At 34.2% G+C, this 25,000-nt stretch overlaps 1 protein-coding gene across 1 annotated transcript in view; it reads left to right on the top strand.

Annotated features, from left to right (window-relative positions):
* Window positions 1-25,000, top strand: part of LOC135206936 (potassium voltage-gated channel subfamily H member 2-like) — a 1,544,997-nt gene that overhangs the window by 530,660 nt on the left and 989,337 nt on the right. Inside the window, exon 12 of the mRNA XM_064238441.1 lies at window positions 10,721-10,810. Coding sequence (XP_064094511.1) covers window positions 10,721-10,810 — 90 coding nt within the window. The remainder of the gene's footprint in view (window positions 1-10,720; window positions 10,811-25,000) is intronic.

Raw genomic sequence — 25,000 nt, 5'->3', positions numbered from 1 at the left:
AAAAAACAGTAGAGACAATTTTGAAAATAGATTTATTGTTGTCACTTTCGTTCGTTGTCGGATAAAAGAGAAATGTACTCGAATTCCCAATTTTAGGTTTCACAGTACTCCAGTAAATGAAGCAGTTTAAAGTGAATTTACTGTACAGTTTCAGCTTTGTAGTATTAACATTTGAATTGTAATGTTGATAAAGGTATTTGTATAGAAATGTTAAAAAAAAAAAAAGAAGAAGAAGCGCTCGCACGCACACACACACGCACACACACACACACACACACACACACACACACACACACATATATATATATATATATATATATATATATATATATATATATATATATATATATATATATACTTTTGATCGAGAAGCTGTCGTATATTGCGTTTTCTTCTCAGACTTAATTGAAACTTCTGACGTTTTGTGCCCGTCTGAATGGGGAGCGAAAATAGCTTGCCTTTTTTTCGTATTAAGGTCACCTTGCTCTCGGGGACACTGGGGTGACCTTAAAAGCTCATAAGGCTTACGTCACATCCACTTATCGCTGTTAGAAAATTAGTATTGATGGGGATTATGTATATCAGCGTTAATCTTGTTAGCTCTCGTAGTAATCAACTTATGAATAAGTGTAATCTGTTTTATAGTTGTTAATGGTATGCAGGGAAAAGAATATGTGATCATTAATTAAGAAGTAATCGGACCGTAACTTTTGTTTTCATTAAAAAAGACTGTTGCTAATTGAATTTCGTCAGATTTACTTTTGAAAATGATTAGTATCAAAACATCTAATGAATTAAGAATTTTTCCGGTGTCCGTTTTTGTTTGAATCTTCAGATGCATTTTGTTAAGAAATTCTCTCTCTCTCTCTCTCTCTCTCTCTCTCTCTCTCTCGATCCTCCCTCCATCTCGCTCTCTCTCTCTCTCTCTCTCTCTCTCTCTCTCTCTCTCTGTCACTGGGTTTTAGATAATTTCAATGTTAATGAATATTCTAAAGTGGTACCTTACTACTGCTCACATTGTTAAGGGACACCATTTACAGTCTTGCCTCACCGGGCGCTGTAAACCAAAGCTGTTCTGCATATTCCACGTTTTACTTTTCATTCCTAGGTCACCAACTTCTTGAACTGTATGAAGGACCTATTTATATAACTAATTTAAAAACAATCCTTAATGGACGTGTTTAACTGTGCGTGGATAATATTAGAAAAACGGAAGGTGCTTTAGTGCAGTATTTGTTCCTATTTTCACCATTATTAGCTGGAATGTAATTGTTTTTCGATCTCGTTCAGTAGTAGTGATAATCACTTTTCCAAAATACGGATTTATTGTCTTGTAAGAATTGAATTTTTACGTATATATATTTTGTAAGAGTTTAATTATTTTAACGTAAGAATGATTACTAGTTCTTTTCACATTTTTCATCTTGCCTGTTTTTGCATTTGAAATCTGCATTGACTTTTGTTTAGTAATAGTCTCTTTTTGGCTGGTAGAAGATACCTAGCATTTCTGATAACTGTCAATGAAAGCCGGTTGTCCTTTATAAAGATTATATAGTGTAAGTCGCTTCCGGGTTGCCGGAAAAGATTTGCATCATTAGACTCCAGTATTTAAAAAGTCTCCCATTTAATATTGTGTTTTAGAAAAAGCTGATTGAAAGCTGCCTACATTTCTCCAAGGTTATATTTTCTTGTGCAAGATTTCGTATGAGAATCCGTTGCAAGAATTCATCAGGAAATTCTGGATTTTGAAGACAAGAAAATCTGCGAGTTTCCACGAGGCAAATTCTTCGGCTTGAAACTTAATTGCCAAGACGTGATCTTTCCTTTTCTTTTCGTAATACAATAGGATTTTCCAGAAAATCCTAACGTGTTTGCTGGTTTGGAAAACAACATTAAGATTTCCTGAGAATTATTCTTTTCTCTCTTCTTCTATACACATACGCAGTGCATTGACACACTCATATATATTCGTATATGTGTATGTATATGTATGTATATGTATGTAGTATGTATGTAAGGGAGAACGGAAGAACGTTATATTTCTAGTGTTTAATTTTCGGAAAAAATATTATGACATATTATACAACAATATTCTAAATAACACATAAAGGATTAGGCGAGGTCGTCTTCTTGAACATAGGACCCAAAAAGATATAGTCGATCTTTTGTTGTTTTTCATGACCGTCGTGATAGTTATGTTCTGTGCCTGCTTAATTAAAGCCGCCTAGGGTACAACCTTTGAACGTACACGTATGTCTATAAACAATATGTGATGCATCCCGGCTTATAATGCAGTTGCTTTTGCGTGTTTTGACAGAAATTGAAAAATTATTGCATTCCTTGCAAGGAAATGTGTGCGCCAATATCCGCGGTCGTTTCTTTTTTCCTGTAACCGAGTAAAAAAAAAAAAGGGGGCAGCGGATCCTACCTTCTAAGGGCAGCTAAAAGCTCAAGGATTGTGTCTTCCCAAGGGCTCTCTAATCTTCTCGATGCTCTTCAGGTAAGGAATTTTTATTTTCCTCTTGTATGTTTCCTTCGGTCTGATTAGGAGGACGAGAGAAGATCTGATTTACTTCACAGACATAACGAGAAACCTGGAAAAATTCGCTGTAACGTTCCCATGGATTTTTATAGCCTTGATAGGTAAATAGCCGAGGACAAGAAGCGCATCGAGTTTTGGAGAAAATATACTTTATTCAACGAAATTTTCCGTAATTTCATGTTCTCCCGCAACTTCATTAATACCTATCATTTCAGGGCACGGGGTTTTTCATATATAAAATCATGAAATATATGGCAAGTCCTCTCTCTCTCTCTCTCTCTCTCTTTTGTTTCCTGCCGGCGCCAACCCCCCTTCCAACATTCTGAGTATATTTCCACCAAATTCATTAATGCGATTAATCCCATCCACAATGTAAAATTATTAATTGTAGTTGTGGGTCTGTGAACCATATGCTGACCATATCCATGCAGGGTATAGAACAGTACTTAAAACTAGTGGGGCTGTTTTCTGTGATTTATTTTCATGCACCGGTGGTTTTACAGTTAAAAATGTGTGTGCAATATGGCCAAAGCCATGTACGGAGTATTTTGAAACCGTAATATTAAACCCTACAGATGTGGTTGAGATATGTGGATGACATTTTTATTTTGGAATCCGACCTGTATAGATGTTAATACGTTCTTTAATACGTCCTTTAAAAGTTCAAACAACCTTGTGAATATCATTGAATTCAATGTAGAATGGAAAATCGATAAGAGTCCTTCCCATTATGTGTTAACAAGTAAGTATATTACAGACTGCCAGATCTTAATATATATAGAAGATTTTCTCTTTGTCTTCCATACATTTCCTTAGTTATCATAACATTTCAGTTGAAATAGTCGGCAGAATTGGCAAGCAACTTCTTTTTACGCTTCTAAAGGATTTGTTTCCTTGAATAGAATACGGAATTTAGAATAACTCAAAACTCTTTTCCTCCAAATATCGAGACCTATTCATTGAAAAAGAAATTTATAAAACAAACCAGATTTGGTTTTTTGTCTCTAATGAGAGGTTAAAAGAAACATACAACGATAAAATGAAGATATTGTACCTGAATAACATCAAGACGATTATTGAAACTTTAGGGAGAGAATATTTTAGCTTTCAGCTACTTATACGTTAAGTGAACAAGGGAACATCGAAAATAATGGCGTATACACGATGCCTTGTAAGGAATGCAGTAAGTGTCATGTGGGGTTTACAAAGGAAAAGCCTTTCCATGAGAAAGCTAATGCCAAGGGTCAGGAAGATATGCACATTAAAATTCTGCCATTTTGGAACTCGCAGGTAACACCAACTACAGTTTAGACTGGGATACGTCGCATGTTTTTAGAGATGTACATGCAGTTTCAAAGGCCAGATGTGCGAAGCTGCTTTAATTAAGCATACAGACATGAGTCTGTCAAAAAACGGCTTTTTGTGCGCGCGCGCGTTTTTTTTTTTTTTTTTTTTTTTTTTTTTTTTTTTTTTCAAGATGACTACTCCTTTTCCTCTAGACTTAGCTGGAATGTAACTTTCTCTGTATCCCGTTATAGCCTGCCATTCAGAAATTTACAAAATCTTTGTATAAATGGTTTACTTGTGTGTTAGATAAACCATTATTGTTCGGGGCTGGGAGGCGAAACTACCCGAAACGTAATACTCTTCCGTATTCCCTTCTGTTTTATTTAAATAGGCATTTCCGTAGTCTCTACCATTATTCCAACTTTTTTTTTCATTACACGTACACACAACAAAAATATTATATATAATATATATATATATATATATATATATATATATTATATATATATATATATATATATATATATATATATTTGTGTGTGTGTGTGTGTGTGTGTAAAATGAGGGGCTAAATATTTTTGTTTACTGTAATTTTTATTCTGTGCATAGCGTGGATAGTCTATGGGTAATAAAATCGTTTAAATGGGCACCACACGCATGATCATTAATGAGGTATTTTTAATGACAGTTTCATTGTTGAAGTGTTGCTTACAATTTTATTTTCTTGATATATCGAGATCTTGTATGGGAAATAGTCAGCCGGAATTGTATTATCACATTTGATTTTTCATTTTATTCATTTTACAACATAAAGAAATATTCGTCCGCTTTCGAATTTATATGAAAATATTTAGTGTTTTGATATAAATTCGAATACGGATGAATAAGTATGGACGTTGCCATGGAGGTGAAAGTGCATATTTTATTATGAAACTGACATCAAAATGTGCCGGAGAAGGGGAGGCTTAGCAGTTTGAGAGGATTCAGCAGCGGGAATTGTGGAAAAAGTAATTTTTGTTGGATACGAATTTAGGCTTTAGAGATTAGGGGATTTTCTACCTTTGTGTCAGCGACGGAGGCTCAGCGAATTTGCAAGAAGGAATACAATGTAAATTTGTACGTTGTAAGGATTTACCTTGTTGCCGTAGTTTTTTTTTTTTTTTTTTTTTTACACTTGAAGAAATTAGGTATTATATTTGGTCTCTGAAGAATATTGCTTTCGCTAATCTGGAAAACTGAAGTAACTGAAATCCTACTTTTATATTAATTTTTCTTACTGATCTTTAAGATTATAAAGTTATTATACTTAACTATTGCAGAATAGTATTGTTAATCCTGGAAAGTTTATTATATTATTATTCCTTGCTTCTTTTCGTGGGTTGTGCACCTGATTAGATTTTATTGCATTAGGTGCTAAGTTTGTTGCGCCTTGATATTGCTCGTTTTACATTTATATAGATAATCAATTTGAACTTTAATGGAGATTCATACCTGAGCCTTTCTCCGGAGACCTACCTAAATTAGCTTGTTTAAAGCGTCATATGTTATTATTCAAGTGGAAAGGGTAGTGGGAAAAGCACCCTACCACCCTGTTCTGACCCAGACCGAAGCAAATGAAGAAGAGGAACAGACATTCTATTAATAGTGTTGCAAAACTATCTATTCACATTATCCCCCACGATCTGGGTGGGGAGTTTTGAAGGATTTGAGCCTGCGGAGAAAAAATTATTTACCATTTGCAAACAAAAATTACGGTTACTGTTTGCTATTTTAGGTTATCAAAATTTATAAATGCAAGAATATTGTAATTAGTAATTCCACAACTACAAATGTTAGAGGTTATAGTTTCCAAGTATGTTATGGTTTCAACGCGTACCTGAATTAGTTTCAAAGGAACTACCATTCCTTTGCAGTATACATATAGCTATTAATTATGCCATGGGTCATATTTAACTAAGATTAAAATTTAGGAACAGCAAGAAATATTTTTATGTTTTTTTCTAGGTAGCATGCACCTATTAGCGAGTACATATCTACATGCAGGACACTTGTACATTAATGAATAGGTTTTGTAGACATATTTTGAGAACAGCTGTGCTAATACGAGTCAGTGTCTGACTCAGTGGAGGTGATTTCGTTTCTAATTGTAATTTGTTCTGTTTTAGGTCTTGAGTTGTACCTCTTTGTAGAATGTAAAGGATGGCACCTTGGTTTGTTTGGTATTGCAAGACAATTTGCAGTTCCCTACCGAAGATATAAGGTTATATAATTTATAGCCAATTATTTCCTTTTTTGTTCCATGATGGTCCTAATAGATTTTTTGAAAGAAATATCGTGAAGTTAAGATGTTTGAAGACTTGAGATACGTTTCTTTGTATCATTAGCAACCGCTATTTTGGGATTTATTATATCGCTGTGTTTCTTTCATGATGAAGGCCTTGCTTTCTGTGGTAATTTCTTATCAGTTTATTGTTATTAGTGGTCAAGGTATGAAATATTCTCATTCTTTATGTACTCCTCCTTTTATCATGAGTTGCTGGATCTTGTCTACTTTTTGTTGTTGAATTTATTTGCTCGTGTACCTTCACTGATTGTATCTGTAAAGAACTCCTTTTGTAGATAAAAGATTGTTAACGATAGATAATGATTCTTATCGAGGGTTGATTTGCTTTTTTTTTTAACTTGCAAAAAGATTCTTAACAAGGATTGATTGCTTTTTAAACTTACAATATGACTATCTGCTAAGAATGACTTGAGATGTAATTTTGTTGAAGTTATTTTTTAGAACCGTAATTTTGTTGAAGTTTTTATAGAGCTGTAATTTTTTTTAAGCATTTAGACGTGTTATTTTGCGTTTATATATTTTACAAACATTTCGTTCTTAATGCCGGAATTAGGACTTCCAAAATTACACTGCAGTTGGTAATGTGATAAAGCGGAAAGTTTTTCACTCAAGTCATTATGCCTGAAGTCAAAGAAGGAACTTGCAAATTAAGAGCCTTTCGTATTCACCAAGTTACATCCATACCAAGGAAAATGGTTTTGGAATAAAAACAGGAAATTTTTTTGTGTGTGATTTGTGTGCATTATGAAGAGAGGCGATTGATGAGAAACGAATATTTTGGTCGGTCCAGAGTCCTGTTTAATGTTAAGAAGAATGGAATCGTGCCAAAACATTTCCAATAATTATACGTCACTACAAACATTTATATATTTTCTAAGGGAAAATATTTATGTTAGAACTTAATATATACTGGGTATCATGTCTGATTTAAAACAGAAAACGATAAAAGAGAAGTGTCTTATCAGACTTGTAGAAAGATGCAAAACTTGGTAATAAAAAAGAAAAGGATTGGGGAGACAGGAAATTGTATATCTGCTTGATGTATGTTGGAATAAAGAAAGTAGAGACCTCATATAATGGTAAATAGATACTTATCTGAACAACTAATAGTTATAATAATTACTTAGCTCTATTTAGTCAACTTAGACGAGTAGTTTGGTTTATGTTCATTCAAGTTGAAAAAAATAGGAGCGACTTGTAGATAGGTTTCTTATTTGTGTTGTTTTGTTACGTAAAGAAATTAGTCGTGCTGATGTGTAGTTGGAGGAAAGACATTCTGAGACAGTTGGTAAAGAAAAATTCCTTCCATTAGGGTATTGCTTGTAACGTTCAGTTAAGGTTTGTTTTTTAGCTTTTGATATTAATCAGAAGTTTAACAGCAGAATCCGTATGTTCATATATTTTCTCTAATTTTGCATAACATTTTCAACGTTTCAGTTATGTTTACTATGTAAGTTTATTAATAATACAAAATAGAAAAAATAAACATACTATATTAAATGAAGCTAGGGTTAATATTTTGTTAATACGCTTTACGTATGTTTTAATAATAGGTAAAAGGTTTGAAAAGGCTGTTACTGATAGTGTTGAATAATTAGAACTCCTCTTGTGAAATAATCTTCCATATTTCCGTGAAAGTATGGAAAGGGAAAATACTTGTCGGACCTTTCAGTTTGAAAATTATGAGAATGTTAATGTAATGGGCATTTCATCTTCAACTACATTAGAAAGCATACTCAGGGAATCTTCCATAAACTAATAATAAAAAAAACTTGTCATTTATGTATAAAGTGGTAAAAATTCAGAGGATATTCCTTCACGATACATTTGTTGCATAAGCTTTGATAAAGAAGGGAAAGGGGTGTCTTGCAGGAAGATGCCATCCTGAATTACACCTGAAATGGAGGGGATAAGGCGAAGGGTGTCTTTGATGACGAGGAGGGACTTAATCGACTGCAGTCATTATGAATAACTGAAATGAGAGAGAGAGAGAGAGAGAGAGAGAGAGAGAGAGAGAGAGAGAGAGAAAGTTACTCTCGGTCGAAAAGTGAACCATGAAAAGAAAATGAGAAGGATATCCTCGAGGGAGAAAAAGGGCTTCTACCTTGAATGATCAATGAAGAGGAAAGAGGACGAGAGGCGAAGGAAACGACGTTGAAAGATTTATTGATGCCTATTCTGTGGGATAGTTTCGGTTTCACTCCGGTGAAATGTTGCGACAGAGACAAAGTCAGTCGCTGCCCTTGTAGTACCCTGGAGGCAAGGGATCGAATGTTGTTGGTTGGGGATAGGTGCACTCATCATATGTTGGCTAACTCTCTCTCTCTCTCTCTCTCTCTCTCTTCTCTCTCTCTCTCTCTCTCTCGCTCTCTCTTCTCTCGCTCCTCTCTATCCTCCCTCATATATTATATATATGTATATATATATATATATATATTATATATATGATATATATATATATAAATTATATATAATATAGATATATATATATAGGAATAGATATATACAATATATATTTATATATACCATAATATATATATATATATATATATTAAATATATAATATATAATATAATATATAGTCATATCACATTTCAGAGGGTTCCATGATACATCTTAGTAGAATACCATAGTTTATTCACGAAACGTTTTGCACACAAAAAACACGGTGCATCATCAGTCTGTGAAAATAAAGACAATTACATTATAAAAGGAATCCACAATAATACTAAAAATATTACAAAATTAAAATACTGTAAAAGTTAAGAGTTAAAGATTTAAAAACATAATGCACAGGCTGATGATGCACCGTGTTTTTTTGTGTGCGAAACGTTTCTTAAATAAACTATGATATTCTACGCCCCCACCCCGCTAAAATAATATATATTAATAATATATAATATTATATATAGCTTAAATATATCGTATAGATATATATATCTATATCTATATATATGTATGTAGGTTTAATATATCTAATATATATATAGATCTATATATATTATATGCTATATATAGATTATATAGATATATAGTTATATCTAGATATATAGATATCTAATATATATATATATATATATATATATATATAATATATATATAGATATAATAATATATATATATATATTATTATATATATTTCTTATATTATAATATTATATATGTGTGTGTATGTGTGCGCGCGCGCATTTATTAACTAGAAACAACTTTTCGAATTCTTCACACTTTTTGGATGTGCTTGTCATTGCAAATCCTGAGACACCTAGTTCACATTGACGACCTGACCAAGTCGGTAACTTGATTTTGTTCTGACAGTCTGGATGGGACTTCGAAACCTGTTACGGAAATCACAATATCTTCATATTCTTGCATTTTGATCTCAGGCTTAGAAGTGACGATCGTAGCCAACAAGTGTGAAGAATTCGAGTGGGGGTATTCTAGGGAGCGCTTGTTGCAGGCAGATCTGACATTATTATAATCTGTCCACTTTAAACTAAGAACTTTACAGTAAGGAATAGGAAAATATATCTGTTTATATAATTATTTTACAGGCGGTATGAACACGAAATACTCTCCAAAAGTTAGGTTTTGAACTGAATATGATTCCGTTTTGTAGAAACTGGAGAAGAATGTGGCTGTTAGCGTGATATATCTGCAGAGAAAACGTTGTCCTTCAGATTCTTCTCAAAATACGATGTCTATCGAAGGAGAGCGATTTAAATTACGGAAGCAATCGGGGATTCGTAAAGGATGTTTCCAAATTCATGACGCAGTTCAACCGTTTATGTCCTATGTGGACCTTTTGATGAGTAACTGGCAGAACACATTGCCGATTCATGAGGCAATAAAGTATAATTGCAGTCTACATGCGTAAATTAGCTTGATATGAAGGATTGCAGTTGCCAAATATTGAAAAAGAAACAGCAATATTTCGAAGAGTCATCTCATCACAATTTAATGATTCCGATCCGCCGGGACCAGTTATAATCCTTAGTCAGCACTGGACTTCTTGTATTATGGAGACTGGGGTAGTTTATTGACGAATGAGAGGTCGTACTTTAAGAAGGTTTACTTGAGGGTTCATAGGATGATGACAGGCCTTAATTTTGTTGAAGGCAGTTGAAACCATACTGCGATATATCATGTCACAGTGTTTTCTTTTTACGTTCCCCAGTTTTATTTTGAGTGTGGCAGAATCACTGGAAAGGACTGGGGAAAACGTATGTTATCTGTTTTTGCAAAATAATTTATAATTCATTACACTTGGTTTTAAGAGTATATACGTGAACTTCAAGTTATTTATTTTATAATAATATAGAAACACACACACGTATATATCTATAATATATTGTATTATATATATGTGTGAGTTCTTGTTGTTTTTTGTGTTCATCATATGTGTGTGCGCACGCGCGCAAATTTATATATATATATATATATATATATATATATATATATATATATATATATATAGAATGTAGTTGCTTCGTGTAAGTGTTTATTTCTCCCTTTATTTATTTTTAATGTATTTTGTTTCTCCATTGCAGTTTTCATTCCAAGACCCTAATGCGGCGAAGGGCCTGTTCCCCAACGCCAAACATCAAAAGATCGACAAAGTGGCTCAAGTCGGGCAGGTGGTGAGTACAGAAGTTCTTGTATTTATTTCAGTAGCTCAAAAATTGCAACGACGCTGTAGTACCTCGTTTCCATAAGAGTGTTATTCTTATATCCGATGATTTCACATAGGAGTTTTCATGTAGGCACTGTTTTGAAGGTACAAACGAGCTTTATTCCTATAGACAGTGGTGTCATGTATAGTATAGGTTTTCCAGTCAATTGACGGTCCTTTTTCACTCTCCTGTACGAGTGTGGTATAGGATTATAAATTTTTCAGGCGACGAAGGCATATTGTGTTCTGGGTTTGTTCCCGAGTTCTGCTGAACGTTGATCCTCATAGGATTTGTTTGAATATTGGTCGTGTGTTAATCGTGTCTTGAATAGTTGTGGTATTTTGGTCATGCCATGAATAGCTGTGGTATCTTGTGTATTTTAAATACCTAGCTATTTTATTTTATGTAAGTGCCAATGTTTTACATTGAAAAGATGACAGTGTTAATTGTACACAGGATTTTTATTCTTCAGTGCGGTGGTATCTCGTTTTACATCGAGTTTGTATACCATGTGTAAGTATGTAATTAAATAATTCATTTATCTTCATCGTGATTCGTGATAATGCCAGCATGGGGGCATGCGTACTTTTTATTTATCAAGTTTATCCAGTTTGACGACAAGAAGTAGAGTACAATTATTGGAAATTATTTACCACGGCATCTATGACCATAGCTGTTGAGACGCCGCTGTACATAATCAACCAGTGTAAGTATTTTTGATCAGTGATGACTGAATAGTATATTGTTACTATTTAAATATTTACTCGATCTGGTTGGGGAAACGTAAAATTTATTTTCTTTTTGTGGAAACAGACAGTAGCCAACAAAGTTGAGAAAATAAAGAATATTGAGAAAATAACAGAAAGGTAACTATAATCGCAAATTGCTTTTGTTGTTACGATTTCGCATTTGAATATAATATGTTTCCAATAATGAGCCGTTTTTCAGATGATGTACATATTACAATATTGAAACAGTATTGTTTAGATTCAACTAATGGTGTTTTGCTGTTGAGGTGGTGTTGGTCTACCGGGCAAAGCCTCTTTTGCTGTGGAATCAAATTGAACGTAATTAGCGGTTGATAGGTTAAGATGCACGGCCCCCTACGCTATGGGGGCCGGTAAGTATGAGAAGGTTTTAAAGGAAGTAAGAGGCCCGATGTGGGCCTCTGATCTCCAGATTAAATTAACAGAGACTTTACACAATTGAAGTACTAACTTGAGGAGTAACAGTTCATTATTATAATTTCCAACATATATAGTTTTTTTTCTAAAGAACCAGAGTCTGAAAATGAAACCACATTTGCAAAAAAAGAAAAGTGGAAAACTTCGTTCGACTTTGCTCATAGTAATAATAGGGTATTTGAAAATATTTATATTAACAGGCTAATTATACGAGTTTCATATTATAGGATTAATGATTTAAACTGAGGCAAATTGCAGACTTTTATATGTTTAGTTCCCGTCATTTAGTATTACGCTTGTGTGCGAGGATAAGGAAGTATATGTGAAACAGAGAAACAATTTAATAGTTTACTATGAAACACCGTTTTCTGTTTCAGTAGAAGTTATCGAAAGAAAACGTAAACTCTAGTGTGTAAGGGAAACCTATCTGTTGGCAAGATTCGCTTCGTAATCATGATCAGTTTCCATGTAGCAGGTTTAATTGAATATTGATTAATATTTATATTTAATGTTAAATAAAGACATTTTACAATGATTCTGTAAGGGATTTCACGTTCCACCACTTTCGTAGCATGGAAACTATCCTGAAACCTTACATAAATTTGTTAGATTCCATGTTGAAATGTTGCTTTTGAAGAAATGGGAGAAGATATTTTGTACCAATCTGTCTGTAGACGAAAATGTTATGGGCTGTCCGAAAGACAGGAGTCCAGTATTATCACAATTTAATATTTTCCTGTGGAATCGGGTCCGAGTAGGTAAAGTTAGGAAATTCGTAACGTTCATAGGTAAACATTTGGAGTAAGATGTTACGCATTTTTAATGAAAGCATAATATATAAACAGACTGAAATCACCTAAATTTCAAGTATTCTGATAAAAGTTCACAAAGTGAATCCGGGAGCATTGTACTGAATTATTTAGGCACTGGTCACAGTAAAGCCGGTAGGTAATTGATCAAGATTAAACTGGCCATATGCAAGTACTTGGTCTCACGTTGATGAGAGCTGATGTTGATATCGGTCATGGCCCAACACTGAAATACTGGAGAAAGCCTGAAATAGTTGTTTTTAACTTTGATGGATATGGTGGTGATTAAATAACAAAACACGTTGCCTAATATGGAAAATCTCTTATTTATATAGTTTGGAAAGGCGAATTCATGGAATATAGGAAAAAGAAGGGGACCAAGCAAAGTTTGGTTTCAAATCTTGGTTGTCGAGAAGGAAAAAAAAAGCTATAGGTCAATCATATCATTCATGGCGTAGATTAGGGGTGAATCGGATAATTGGTAAGATCCTCGTCCTAAAGTTTACGTTAATGATAATCTGAAAATTAAAATGTGATGTGGGTAATACAGTGCAAATTAATATTCGGAGCTCTTTGAGTTCATGTTAGAAATAATTGGAACAATATTATCGTGGTGTCAGCATCAAGTTATTATGCACAGCAATAAAAGTACATGGTTTTTACAATAAAATTAATTGATGCTGCCTCCAATAAACTGTTCGCTGTATTAAAATGACAAGAAAAAGTTATTTAATTACCTAACTATCTTTTAAAGAACAAGAAACCCGATGTTAATAAGGAAACCTGATGTTAGTAAGAAAATGATGATTCACATTGTGCCTTTTATTTCATGTGGTGTGGATAACGTTACATATGCTAAGGGCTGTTTTGTGTTATTCAAGTTATAGCAGTGCACCATATGCTAGAAATTGTATCGTGAATTGTATCTAATGTTTTTAGGGTTTAGGTATTAATGGCTGAATTTAGAAAACGAAAGATGTTTTGTATATAATTTATGTTAATTTCGTCGCACTTAATTACATTTAAAGTTTTTATGCTTGATATAATATAGGTTCAAAACTTACCGTCATATTCAAAATTGATCATTAGTTTACTTACTAGTGTCACTTTATAATTGGGTCCCGAGAGAGAGAGAGAGAGAGAGAGAGAGAGAGAGAGAGAGAGAGAGAGAGAGAGAGAGAGAGAGAGAGAGAGAGAGAGAGAGATTTGTATGTAGGGTTACTCTATCGTAAGAGAAACTTGAATGAAACCTAAATCAAAAGGTTGAATAAACCTGAAAAGGTGGATATAGCCGAGGCATTTACTGCATTGAATAGAGGATGAATAAGCGAAGGTCAGTCATACAATGGTACAGAGCAAGAGAAATGAAGCACTATTTTGGGAATTCTTACAGGCATTGGAAATAGGTTAGGTAAATTAATAATGGGAATCGAGGTATCATGAGAATTATAGAATTAATTCTGAAGGCCAAGATAAACAATGCCTGATGTACACAAAGGTAGTTAAGAAGTCCTTGTTGGTGTTGAGTCCATAAACTTTTGTATTGGTTGCTAAAGTATACAGACAGACAGTTGAGGGGATTTCTAACGAAAATGTAGTGTATGGTGGTGATAGCATGATTGAGCGGCTGACTTCGGTGGGAAATAGATGAGATGACAGAAATTGATAAGAAAAGAGGAGCGTGTGTTTTAAACTAGGAGTGGACCAAGTGCATGCAATGATACAAGGAGTGGACCAAATATATGCAGTGAAACAAGGATTGGACCAAGTGTATGCAATGAAAAAAGTCTTGAGAAGTTTTGAAGAAAAGTAGAAAAAGCAGTTTGGCATTCATTGACCTTAGCTCCTGTCTGTCATCAGTTGATGAGAATGCACAGTAAAAAAATCAGATCAATCCATTGACACACGCAGTTAGGATTGACTGTTCGTCAGCTTTATTGAACATTTCAACAGGAGAAACAAACCCTGTAATTTTGAGATCCCGAATTGGGAAAAAAGAAATAAAGAACTGATTTGTAGGCTAATGTAAAGGCGACATCAGAATCATTTAGATATATAATCTTGTGGAAATGTTGGATAAACAAATAGGCGAATCATACCGTGGGTAATTGAACTAAATGGCATAAGCTGGTAGTATCTTGGCAAAGATATATAAGCAAGGTAACTGAACTCTTACATATGGAATCATGGAGATTCAGAAATTGATCATAAAGTACTGTTAGTACTCGTAACTGGTTGAGATCAGATATGACATTTTGGGGAAAAAAAACTCCTAATTTGATAGTTTTGCTTTTAAAACATAAGCACGTTGCGCAGAACTTGAATATTCAGTGAGTCATATGTTTATGGGTTCTTATTCTTTATTTATTTTGCTTTAAATAATACCGTAGCTGTCAAGAATCAGAGATTGTAACCCTGAGTTTGCTACTTTCAAAATGTGGCCAACTTTTGTCCTTGAGACGAAGTTGGACGAATGTTGGATATGAAATGGCAAAGGAGCTAAGATAAGGCTATAAAATGACAAAGGCGCCATAAACAGCGATAACGTCCAAAAATAAATAGTAAGTGGTAAAGGAGCCATAAAAGTTGTAAAACAGTAATAGGAGCCATAAAATGGCGATGGAATGGTAAATGAGCCAGGAAATGGCAGAGGAGCCTAGTATTCTAGAAATCGGATACTCGTATAATTAAAGGAATATGCAGAAACTGTTGGGGCTACTGAATTAAGATAATCAAGAGCTGTTGCTGTGTCCTTCTCCGGCGATGGATGGTTTGCACATCTTAGTTGTATGTGAGGTGATTTTTCTACTAATGTTCCACATATGTTTCTCTCTTTGCCAACCACTCTTTCGAACTGAAGGAATTGAAGGTCCCGGAGATGAGATTAAAGCAGGATAAGTAGAGGAAGTAGAACGCTTAATAGCTATTCGTTTTTAAGAGGGGCATTTCAGTCCGTAGCTTCATTAATTTCCAAGGAACCGTTAGAATGAGACACGCTGTGGATGTTCTGAGAAAAACACATTTGACAATTATTCACCCAGAAGAGGGAAGGAGAGGGAGAGAAAACTATGAAAGAACACTCATTTAAATCATTTACGATTAAATTTTTCAATAATGATCGATATGATTTATCCTGAAGATCTGAACGCCGTGCTTGATTTAAGCAGCGATACTCAAGAATGAAAATGCAAAAAATAATGCAGAGATACAAATGAAGAAAGAAAAATAGTGGAATTGAATGTCATTGATTTTGCTGATCGTTATAAATGTGCGTGTTTTTTTATCGTTATAAATATACATGTTTGTGTTCATATATGTATAGTATATATATTATATATACCTTATATATGTATATTATATATACATACATAAATATATATTTGCATACATACATACTCGCGTAGCTTTTAGGCATTCAAACCATATTCGTATTTTCACCAGACACCTCCACATTACAGTGTTATGCCTTTTCGGTTCATTCATAATGTGGATCATCAATTTGGAGGATGTGAAGTCTACCACTGGCATTATTTACCTGATACATGTCGTTCTTCTTATGATCACGGAAGTTAGTTGAAATTTGAGGTCAATAGTTTCCTTGTTTGGTTCACAAGTTCCTGATTATGACGTCGTGCCGAAGACTAGGTTTTCTGATGTTGTTATAATTTGTGATGTTATTATCCTGGCTCGTTGCATCCATATATTTTTCATATCTAAAAGACTATTCAAGGTACATGTAAATTAGTCCTGTATCTTTCACTGGAAAAGTTTCCTCCGTTAGTGCTCAAACCCATTTTGCCCTTTTTATACAAGGAAAATTATGGGGAAAATTTAAACACGACGTTATTACGTTATTCAGAAGGGTAATCTAACATCAAATGATGTTTTTTCCAATTACAAACGCGCTCCTGTTATTAATCTGAAAACTCCTCTCGTGTCCTCTCTGTCTGAAAATCTCTCTACCAGGGGATATTTTTTTTAACGGAAGCTTTCACGATGCAGATGCATGAAAATTATAGGAATAACGATTACAGTACAGTTTCGTTTCAGGTTTATGTCTTTTGGACATTGAATCTTTTTGTGATCAAGGCACATAGTTCTATTCACCGATACCGAATGAGAGGAAGAGTTTCACATCGATGCGTAGCTGCAAAATTATTTAGAAAATGTATGGTTACTGATTTTTTGTAATAGTGCATGACAATAATTCAGCATCTGAGTGAAGCAGGATTTATTGACTTTATTAGAATTAATTTAAATAACAGAATGATTGTAGATATTTTATGGAAACTTTCATAAGGGGAATATGTCAATCCTTGATAAGTCCACAATTAGTTATTATTGCGCAAATTCATTTCTAGATAAACTCGTGGGCTACAGTTGATGTAGAGTTAAAGATAAAAAAATGGGTCTTGAATTTTTATTTCATAATCCTCCATCAACTTGCAAATGGAAAAGTCAAACTAAACTGACGGTTGAGACCTTGTTTCCAGTCAGTGATCGACTGGGAAACAAGAACTTACCGAAGTTAAATAAGGAAAAGTAGAGTCTCTTATTAACACGTGAAGTTTTGATTTCACACAAGAAAATGAGTCTTAAATTCTCTCTCTCTCTCTCTCTCTCTCTCTCTCTCTCTCTCTCTCTCTCTCTCTCTCTCCATAAAATAATGGTAAAAGTAAAGACTGGATAAAGCTTACGATTGCAGATTCCCAATCATGCGACAATAAAAAAAAAAAAAAGAAAAGTATATGTTAAAAAACGAAGACACAGCTGAAAAATCTGCTGCGAAACAAAAGTTCTCTCTCTCTCTCTCTCTCTCTCTCTCTCTCTCTCTCTCTCTCTCAGAAGTGTCATTTTTGTTTCTTCTTACGGAATATGTATTGCAGAGGAAGAAACATTATGCTGACATTTTTCAGTGGGTTGGAAAGTCCGCCGATTCAGGCATCTCTTCTCTTTCAAAAGTTATGGAGTTTGGAAAGTAGCCAAACATTAATAGCATTGCCTTCACTTTCACTCAGTCGTTTGGTCAGTGTTTAGCAGAAATATCGTGTTGGTTATTTATACTCTTGTAGATAAAATTACTTCTTGCAACAAGGTTGAACAGCAACCGATAAATAATAATCGATGCATTGTCGAAGTTTTAGTCCATGTTCTGTGTATTAGCATCTAAAGCGTTTTTGTGCCCAATGTGTATTGTAGAACCAGAAGCGAATAGAAATGAGGCTGAAAGATGAACGTGATAGTATTAAAAATCAATATCTTTTCTTGGGACAGGAAACAACGGAACCGTCAGGATTCTTAGGCGCCTGTGGAATACAAAATCAATAGGAAGGGAAGACAGTCTTCCTGCAAAGAGTCAGTTAGTATTGGAGCAGTACTTCCAGCTTATGTTTGCCAAAAGAACCACATTGATAACCCATAATGCAGGTGCTTGGGGCAGTAATGCCAGGTTTAGGACGGAAGATGTCTTATGAGGAGCGATGGGATAGCGTGGTAGTAAAATTGTAAGTGCCTATGAACTCCAAAATCACGGGGACGTTTTGGATGGTAAGAATCGGTCACTTTTTATATCTTGTGAGAGAATTTCAGGCTGATTCGTCCTGCATAAATTTCACAATTTTCTAAAAGAGGAAAACAACTTGTGTGAAAAATGCTGACGAAAATATTGCGCAGTCATGAATGAAGGGGTCAGATGCATAAAGCTTCAAATAGAAAATAATGTTAGTAAGAAGAGTGTTTAAGTTTGTCCAGGTCAGTGTAGTCTTTTATTACTTATTCATTCGTATAAAGATTGAAGCTTTAGGTGCAGTAAAAAAAAAAACAATGGTGATACCAAGTCCGTTACGTTCCTAGTCGTTTTCCTTTATCCTCTTCTTTAAACTGCTGATGACAGGAAACCGTTCGTTATACCTCTTGTTGGGTTAGCACCTCGAAAAACCAGATGCGTCAGTACATAAGCCCATGGAAGTCATAGGGGCGCGATTTGATGATAGCCGCCTCATCACAAATTTACTTGCTGAAACCCCGAATGGTAATACCTGGCGCCATCTCCTCTGAGTGGGAAAATGGGTCGGTGTGTGTGTGTGTATGTGTGTGTGTGAGAGAGAGAGAGAGAGAGAGAGATTAATACGTTTTAAAAATCTGTAATCCCCGTGTATGCTGACTTTCAGTAAACTACTTGAACGCTTAAAGGAATGAAATCCTGAAAGAAATTAATGTGAAAAAGGGGGAAGTATGTTTGAATCTCGTTTTGTGTATAGGGACGTGATTTTCGTCCGGGGGCCCCACCCCTTTCCTCCACTCTCAAATCCTCTTAGTTGCCAAGAGATCCTGTTACAGCAAGGTAGTGTACATGAAATCATTCATTCATTTTAATTTTACGGTTGTTCTCTTTGCATTTTTATATTTTGAAAGGTTGTTGACATAACGGTGCCAAGCCATTAAAATATATTTTTTTATGCGACAAAATATCACGTTTGTTTTTTGTTTCTACACCTTTTCCTAAATGGTATCGTTTTATTTTTATTTTTCGTTGTACGGAGTATTTTCATTGTGTGACTTACAGTATGAGTTTTGTGGTTGTAACAGTATAAAGGAAGTCTCGTCCATTGGGAGGAAATCCTCGTAAAATCTGCGAAAGAACCAGTAAGAGAAAAGTTTCCTCATAAATATTTCAGGTTATTCTCTCTCTCTCTCTCTCTCTCTCTCTCTCTCTCTCTTCTCTCTCTCTCTCTCTCTCTCTCTCTCTCTCTCTCTCTCTCTCTCTCACGATGGGAGACGTCGCCCATGTTATTTTGTTTCGTTCATTCAGATTTACGTTCCCCTGGGATGCAAGTATGAATTCCTTTTAAGCATTTTCAGTAAATGAAATTATATAATGTCATAGCCTAATTTGTAATTAATTACTAAGGATAGCACCTCAAGATACAAATTTTATATTATGATGTATAAAAAATATATATATATATATATATATATATATATATATATATATATATATATATATATTTCTATTATATATATATAAATATATATATATATATATATATATCATATATATATATATATTATATATATATATATATAATAATTTTAAATGGCTCTTGATAAAAACATGTAACACTTTTTATAATATGGAAAAATCAAGGGCGAATTTGTTGTTGGTCGGAAACACACGATAAAAATTTCCCCTTTAAGATATAGATCTTGCAGACTTCTACTCCTGCTGGTAATCCCATCGTTTGCCCCGCTTCCCGCCCTTTGAATTATTACAAATCTTAGTTATTTAAAATCAAACATAGGTACTTCAAGTAATTTTGTATAGGGGATGATATACTTTGTTAAGACTTAGTATTTGAAGGTCATATGTCGTTTTACTTTTCTACTTCGAGGAACAGATTGTGACGTATAACATTCTACAATATGTGACAGGATTAAATCTGAAGTCTATATCTCAATAACGGCTATAATGTCATTTGCTCTCGATTTGACATGTAAGTTACAAAATTATATCTTTGTTTAGGTATTTTTTTAAGCGTACTCGAGTCAGAAGAAATAATTACGTTTTGTTTTTAAACTTGTAATGTATTATATCATCTTTTTGTTATCGGCAGTCTGCCATCCCTTTATTCCCTTGTTTTTCCCATGTGACATAGAAAGGAAAGTGACTATGTACTACAGGATTTATTAGCTCATCAGATATTCAACGATTTTGGCAACAGCTGTGAATTTCTGGAACTTGCTTTTAAGAACGTTCGATTGAATGCCTCCAGACGCCTTTACTGCTCATGGCGTGCGCGCAACTTTGTCACCGCAGAAAACCTAATGACAGTTATTACCCAAATCAGTGATATTTACTCACCAATTGAATGCTACTGTATCTTTAGAGAAATAGCGTTATTTATGAAATGATAGGGCAATATTGATTTTTTTCCGCCACAGCAAGTAACTCGCAAAAAGTGTTAATGAAAGTAAGCAGACTTATCCATCGTGACAGTATTGCATGAGAATTTGATTTAGTCTCCATTCCGTGAAGATTGCAAAGATAACGGTATATTTAGATATTTCAGCCGGAGTGCAATTATTGCCATGCTAATGGGTATAATTAAGGTCTTCCAGTAGGGTACCTCACACCTGACGATGTATATAAACACCGCAATTTATGTTTAGTGACTGTGTAATTTATTCCAATTTTTCCGCACATCTGTGATTTTGGTCGGTATGACATAATAAATTAACCTTTATGTACTCGTAATTACAAGGAGATTTGTGGGCACCTGTCTAGTTGATGTTTTCATGCTACTGAGAAAACTAGCAGGTTATGATTGACATCAGTACATCTCATGGTTTATTCATCTGCAAGATGAAAAAATAAAATCATTCTTTTGTTTACAACTTTTAATTTGAAAAAAATAAAATCATTCATTTTTTACAACTTTTAATTTATTGCATAACTTGCCGGTTACTATAATGGAATGAGAATGGCATAGGTTAATGGAAATATATCTGTATGAAGTTCCCTAAAGAATTCTTACAGCAAAAATGTATAAAACGCATTTGATACGAATTCAGTAATGAAACGGGTATGCTCCAAGGTGATAATTTAAGATTTTTAATATGGAGATTAGAATCTTCTCACGGTAGATAGTTTTACTGATACTTTTCTTACTCGTGTCCATATTGAGTAGTTCACAGTTTCCTTGCGGCAAGTGAGATGGCGATATCCCAAATAACGGTTGCAGGAAAAGTACTTTAAAGGTTCGAGAACTGTCAGGGGTGTTAATTATTATCCAAAGTGGGCAGTAAGGGAAACTTATTGTTTTATGAGTAAGGAACTGTCAGTTCAGCCCAGCTAACAAAGAAGAAAATTGAAGCGACAGCATTCATTGTAACAGCCCTTTGGAATAAATAATGCAAAAGTAAATTAACTAGATAAATAGATAACAAGAAGCAAAAAATAGATAAGTAAATGAACGAATTATAAGTCATTAATTTCGGTCAAAAGAGGTATAATCTGAGGGGAATAAGGCGGAACTCCAGCAAAAATTAGACTATTGATTAGCAGACTCTCACTTTCTGTCGCGCAACGAATCCTTTTGCATAGGCAACATTGTACTTATAAGTTCTGGCTATTTGACAGAAGTTAGCGGTGTCTTCGACTCTGTCAATTAATTTTTTTTCACGTCCGTCAAAAAATTATCCATTACTACCAGGAAGCTTGAGTTTGTTCATAATGCTTCCTATATTTGCAAGGATAATTGCATTAATGCCACATGCTTCATGCTTTCGTTCTGCAGTCACGGGAAAGTATGAAGTGACTGTGAGATGAATCGTGTTAAAGGAAGGTTGGGAGGGAAATGAGGTTAATCTGAAAAATAGATATTTTATTTAAAACGCTTTTATTAAAATGCACTAAAAGTGGAAAATAAATTTTTTGAAACACCAGGATTTTCTTACAATTAATCATGTCTCTGGTAGCATTTCCTTCCATGTTTGGAGCCCACGCTTTTATTTTTGTAGACTTGATTAATTGTAAGAGAATCTTGGTGTCTCAAAAAAATTATTTTTCACTTTTTAGTGCATTTTAATAAAAGCGTGTTTTAAAAACACAGGTTGAAAATTGAGTTAAAAGATTTGACCAAGAGAAACAAACACACAAAATCAAGCTAACGGGGCCATCCGTAGGTCGTTATCATAGGAAAAAACAAAACACAACAGACGTTGTAAAGTTTTTCTTCGAACTAATTAAATTAAGAACGCGTCACACCTTAAATCATCATAGTGCATAATAAGCAGAAAGTGTCAAGGAAAGTAAAGCTACGGCATTTCCTCTCGATCTCATTTAATGTGCAAAGTTTGGATCACCATGATTTACTTTTTTGGAAACTTAACTTGAGTTAGATAACTAAAGGAAAGGAAACTAGTCGCAAGTTAACGTGTTTGGTATGGGGGCTAGGAACCAATGACTCAGGAACTGATAACTAATCAGTAATAAGGTTAGCAATTTAAGTGCCTCACAAAATAGGTCAGCAGTTATCATTAGTATATTATATTAGTTTATCAGTTTTTTTTTATTATTGAGAGTAGTGGAAAACATCAAACATTCGTTTTTACAATTCCGTAATGGAGGTGGAGAGGTTGGAATTAACTATTGTAAGGATAATGACAGAAATATGGGGCGTGAAATCCTTCGGTCCCCGTACCAGAGAAGGAAAGCACTTCGGTTAATGAGAATGATTTAGGAATTGGATACTAAAATGGATATCAGTGCAGAGTGATAAAGAAATAGATAAGCGTCAGAAAAAATGTTCAGGCGGGGAGTAGCCTGTACCAGTATCTCCTGCCTGTACCAAAGTAACTAACGCGCACGAACGCACGCACACGCATCTTTTTTGGACACGGTTATTCTTCAAAACAATTTTCACTGCCGAATACCACTATAAATATGGAATTAGAGCTGAAGGCATTTTGTATCTTGAGGGTAAAACTTTGTACAAAAAGTCGAACATATCAAGATGAAAATTATTGTTATCTTGTTTCCATTTATGAATGAATGGAACGATATAACATTTATTTACTTTTTTCCCTTCAAAGTTTTACCCTTAAATTTACGAATTGATATAGAAATAAAGAGAAATGCCGTATAGTAACAGATGCTTCCTGGATTTGATAAATGTAGCTTTACGGCTCTAAGAAGGCAAATATGTTGTGTCGTTACATGTGTTTAGGTTCTAATATGGGTTGTATTATCGTTCTTTATCTGAAGTGCGTGCTCTACAGTCTAATCGTGAATTGATTGGAGACCATTTTATTTATGTTCTAAATCATAGTGCCATTATAAAAATATTCCGAATACATACATACACACACACACACACACACACACACACACATATATATATATATATATATATATATATATATATATATATATATGTGTGTGGGTGTGTGTGTATGTGTATGTATTTTATATATATATAATATATATATATATATATATATATATATATTTATATATATATATATATATATATATATGTATGTATTCGTGAGAGAGAGAGAGAGAAGAGAGAGAGAGAGAGAGAGAGAGAGAGAGAGAGAGAGAGAGAGAGAGCTAAGGACTTTTAAAAACTGGAATCCTTTTAGATGGAGTTGAAATGTCTTGATCCACGTTGCCTGGAGGGGTCACTTCCATAGGGCTTCTCAAGTCGGTCTTCTCTTATCTATTCATTCGTCACGTCTGTAAATTTCCTCTTTCCTCTTCCTCTTTCTTTCTCTCTCCCATCCTCTTCGTCTCCCGTATCTGTCTTTCTCTCTACTCTCTCTCTACTCATCTCCTCTCTCTCTCCTCTCTCTCTCTGTGTGTGCGTGTGTGTGTATGCGTGCGTGCGTGCTTATTTCCCTCTTAAAACTGATGGCAATGTTAGGAAATGAAGGTGAATAATGCAGTCCCTTTTTTCCACCCTATTTGTTTTCTTAAATTGACCATCTCCTATGAGTAATATTTCTCTCTAGAATTAAGCATCTCTCCTTTTCGCTTCCATGAATATATTAGATTTTCCATACGGTAACGTTGGTGATCATTGTGGTGCTTGGTTAGTAACAGTTACTGAGTTTTCCTTTTATTTGTGTACGTACATGGTTTACGATTTAGGCTGTAGCTGAAGAATTATAGAGTCGATTTTTTGGATGAGGTAATTTTCATGCTGTAATGAGGTAGATGTAACCCTGAGTAACTTTTGCTTTATGGTTACCAGAGAGCCATATTTGATTCCCAAAATTGAAGATTTTAAAGATAGAGTATGTTTTGAAGGTTTTGATAATTTACCCACGTCGATATTCCTTCATCGGCATGAGCAGGTTAGCGTCATCATGTTAATGTTCGCAGTTCTTAAAATTCTTGGATAAACACAGCGATATAAATGACAATCACCTTTTAAAGCCAATTGAGTTCTGACATATTTTCTCTCACTGCAAAGGTAAAACACAAAACACTTGCGTACGTTTATATTTATTCAAAATTCGTCATCAAATGTTCAGTGTTATTTGTGTTTGCATTTTCATGATCAAAAATGTCCATTTTGCCTTTACGAAGATGTGCTATAAAACTCGTGTCTTATCTTTTGGAAGCTTTTTTGATTATGTATTCTGCGCAAGAAATCTAG

The sequence above is a fragment of the Macrobrachium nipponense genome, chromosome 31 (assembly GCF_015104395.2).
Source record: "Macrobrachium nipponense isolate FS-2020 chromosome 31, ASM1510439v2, whole genome shotgun sequence".
Taxonomy (NCBI): Eukaryota; Metazoa; Arthropoda; class Malacostraca; order Decapoda; family Palaemonidae; genus Macrobrachium; species Macrobrachium nipponense.
The sequence above is the reverse complement of the archived record's forward strand: the minus strand, read 5'-3'. Positions and strand labels throughout refer to the sequence as shown.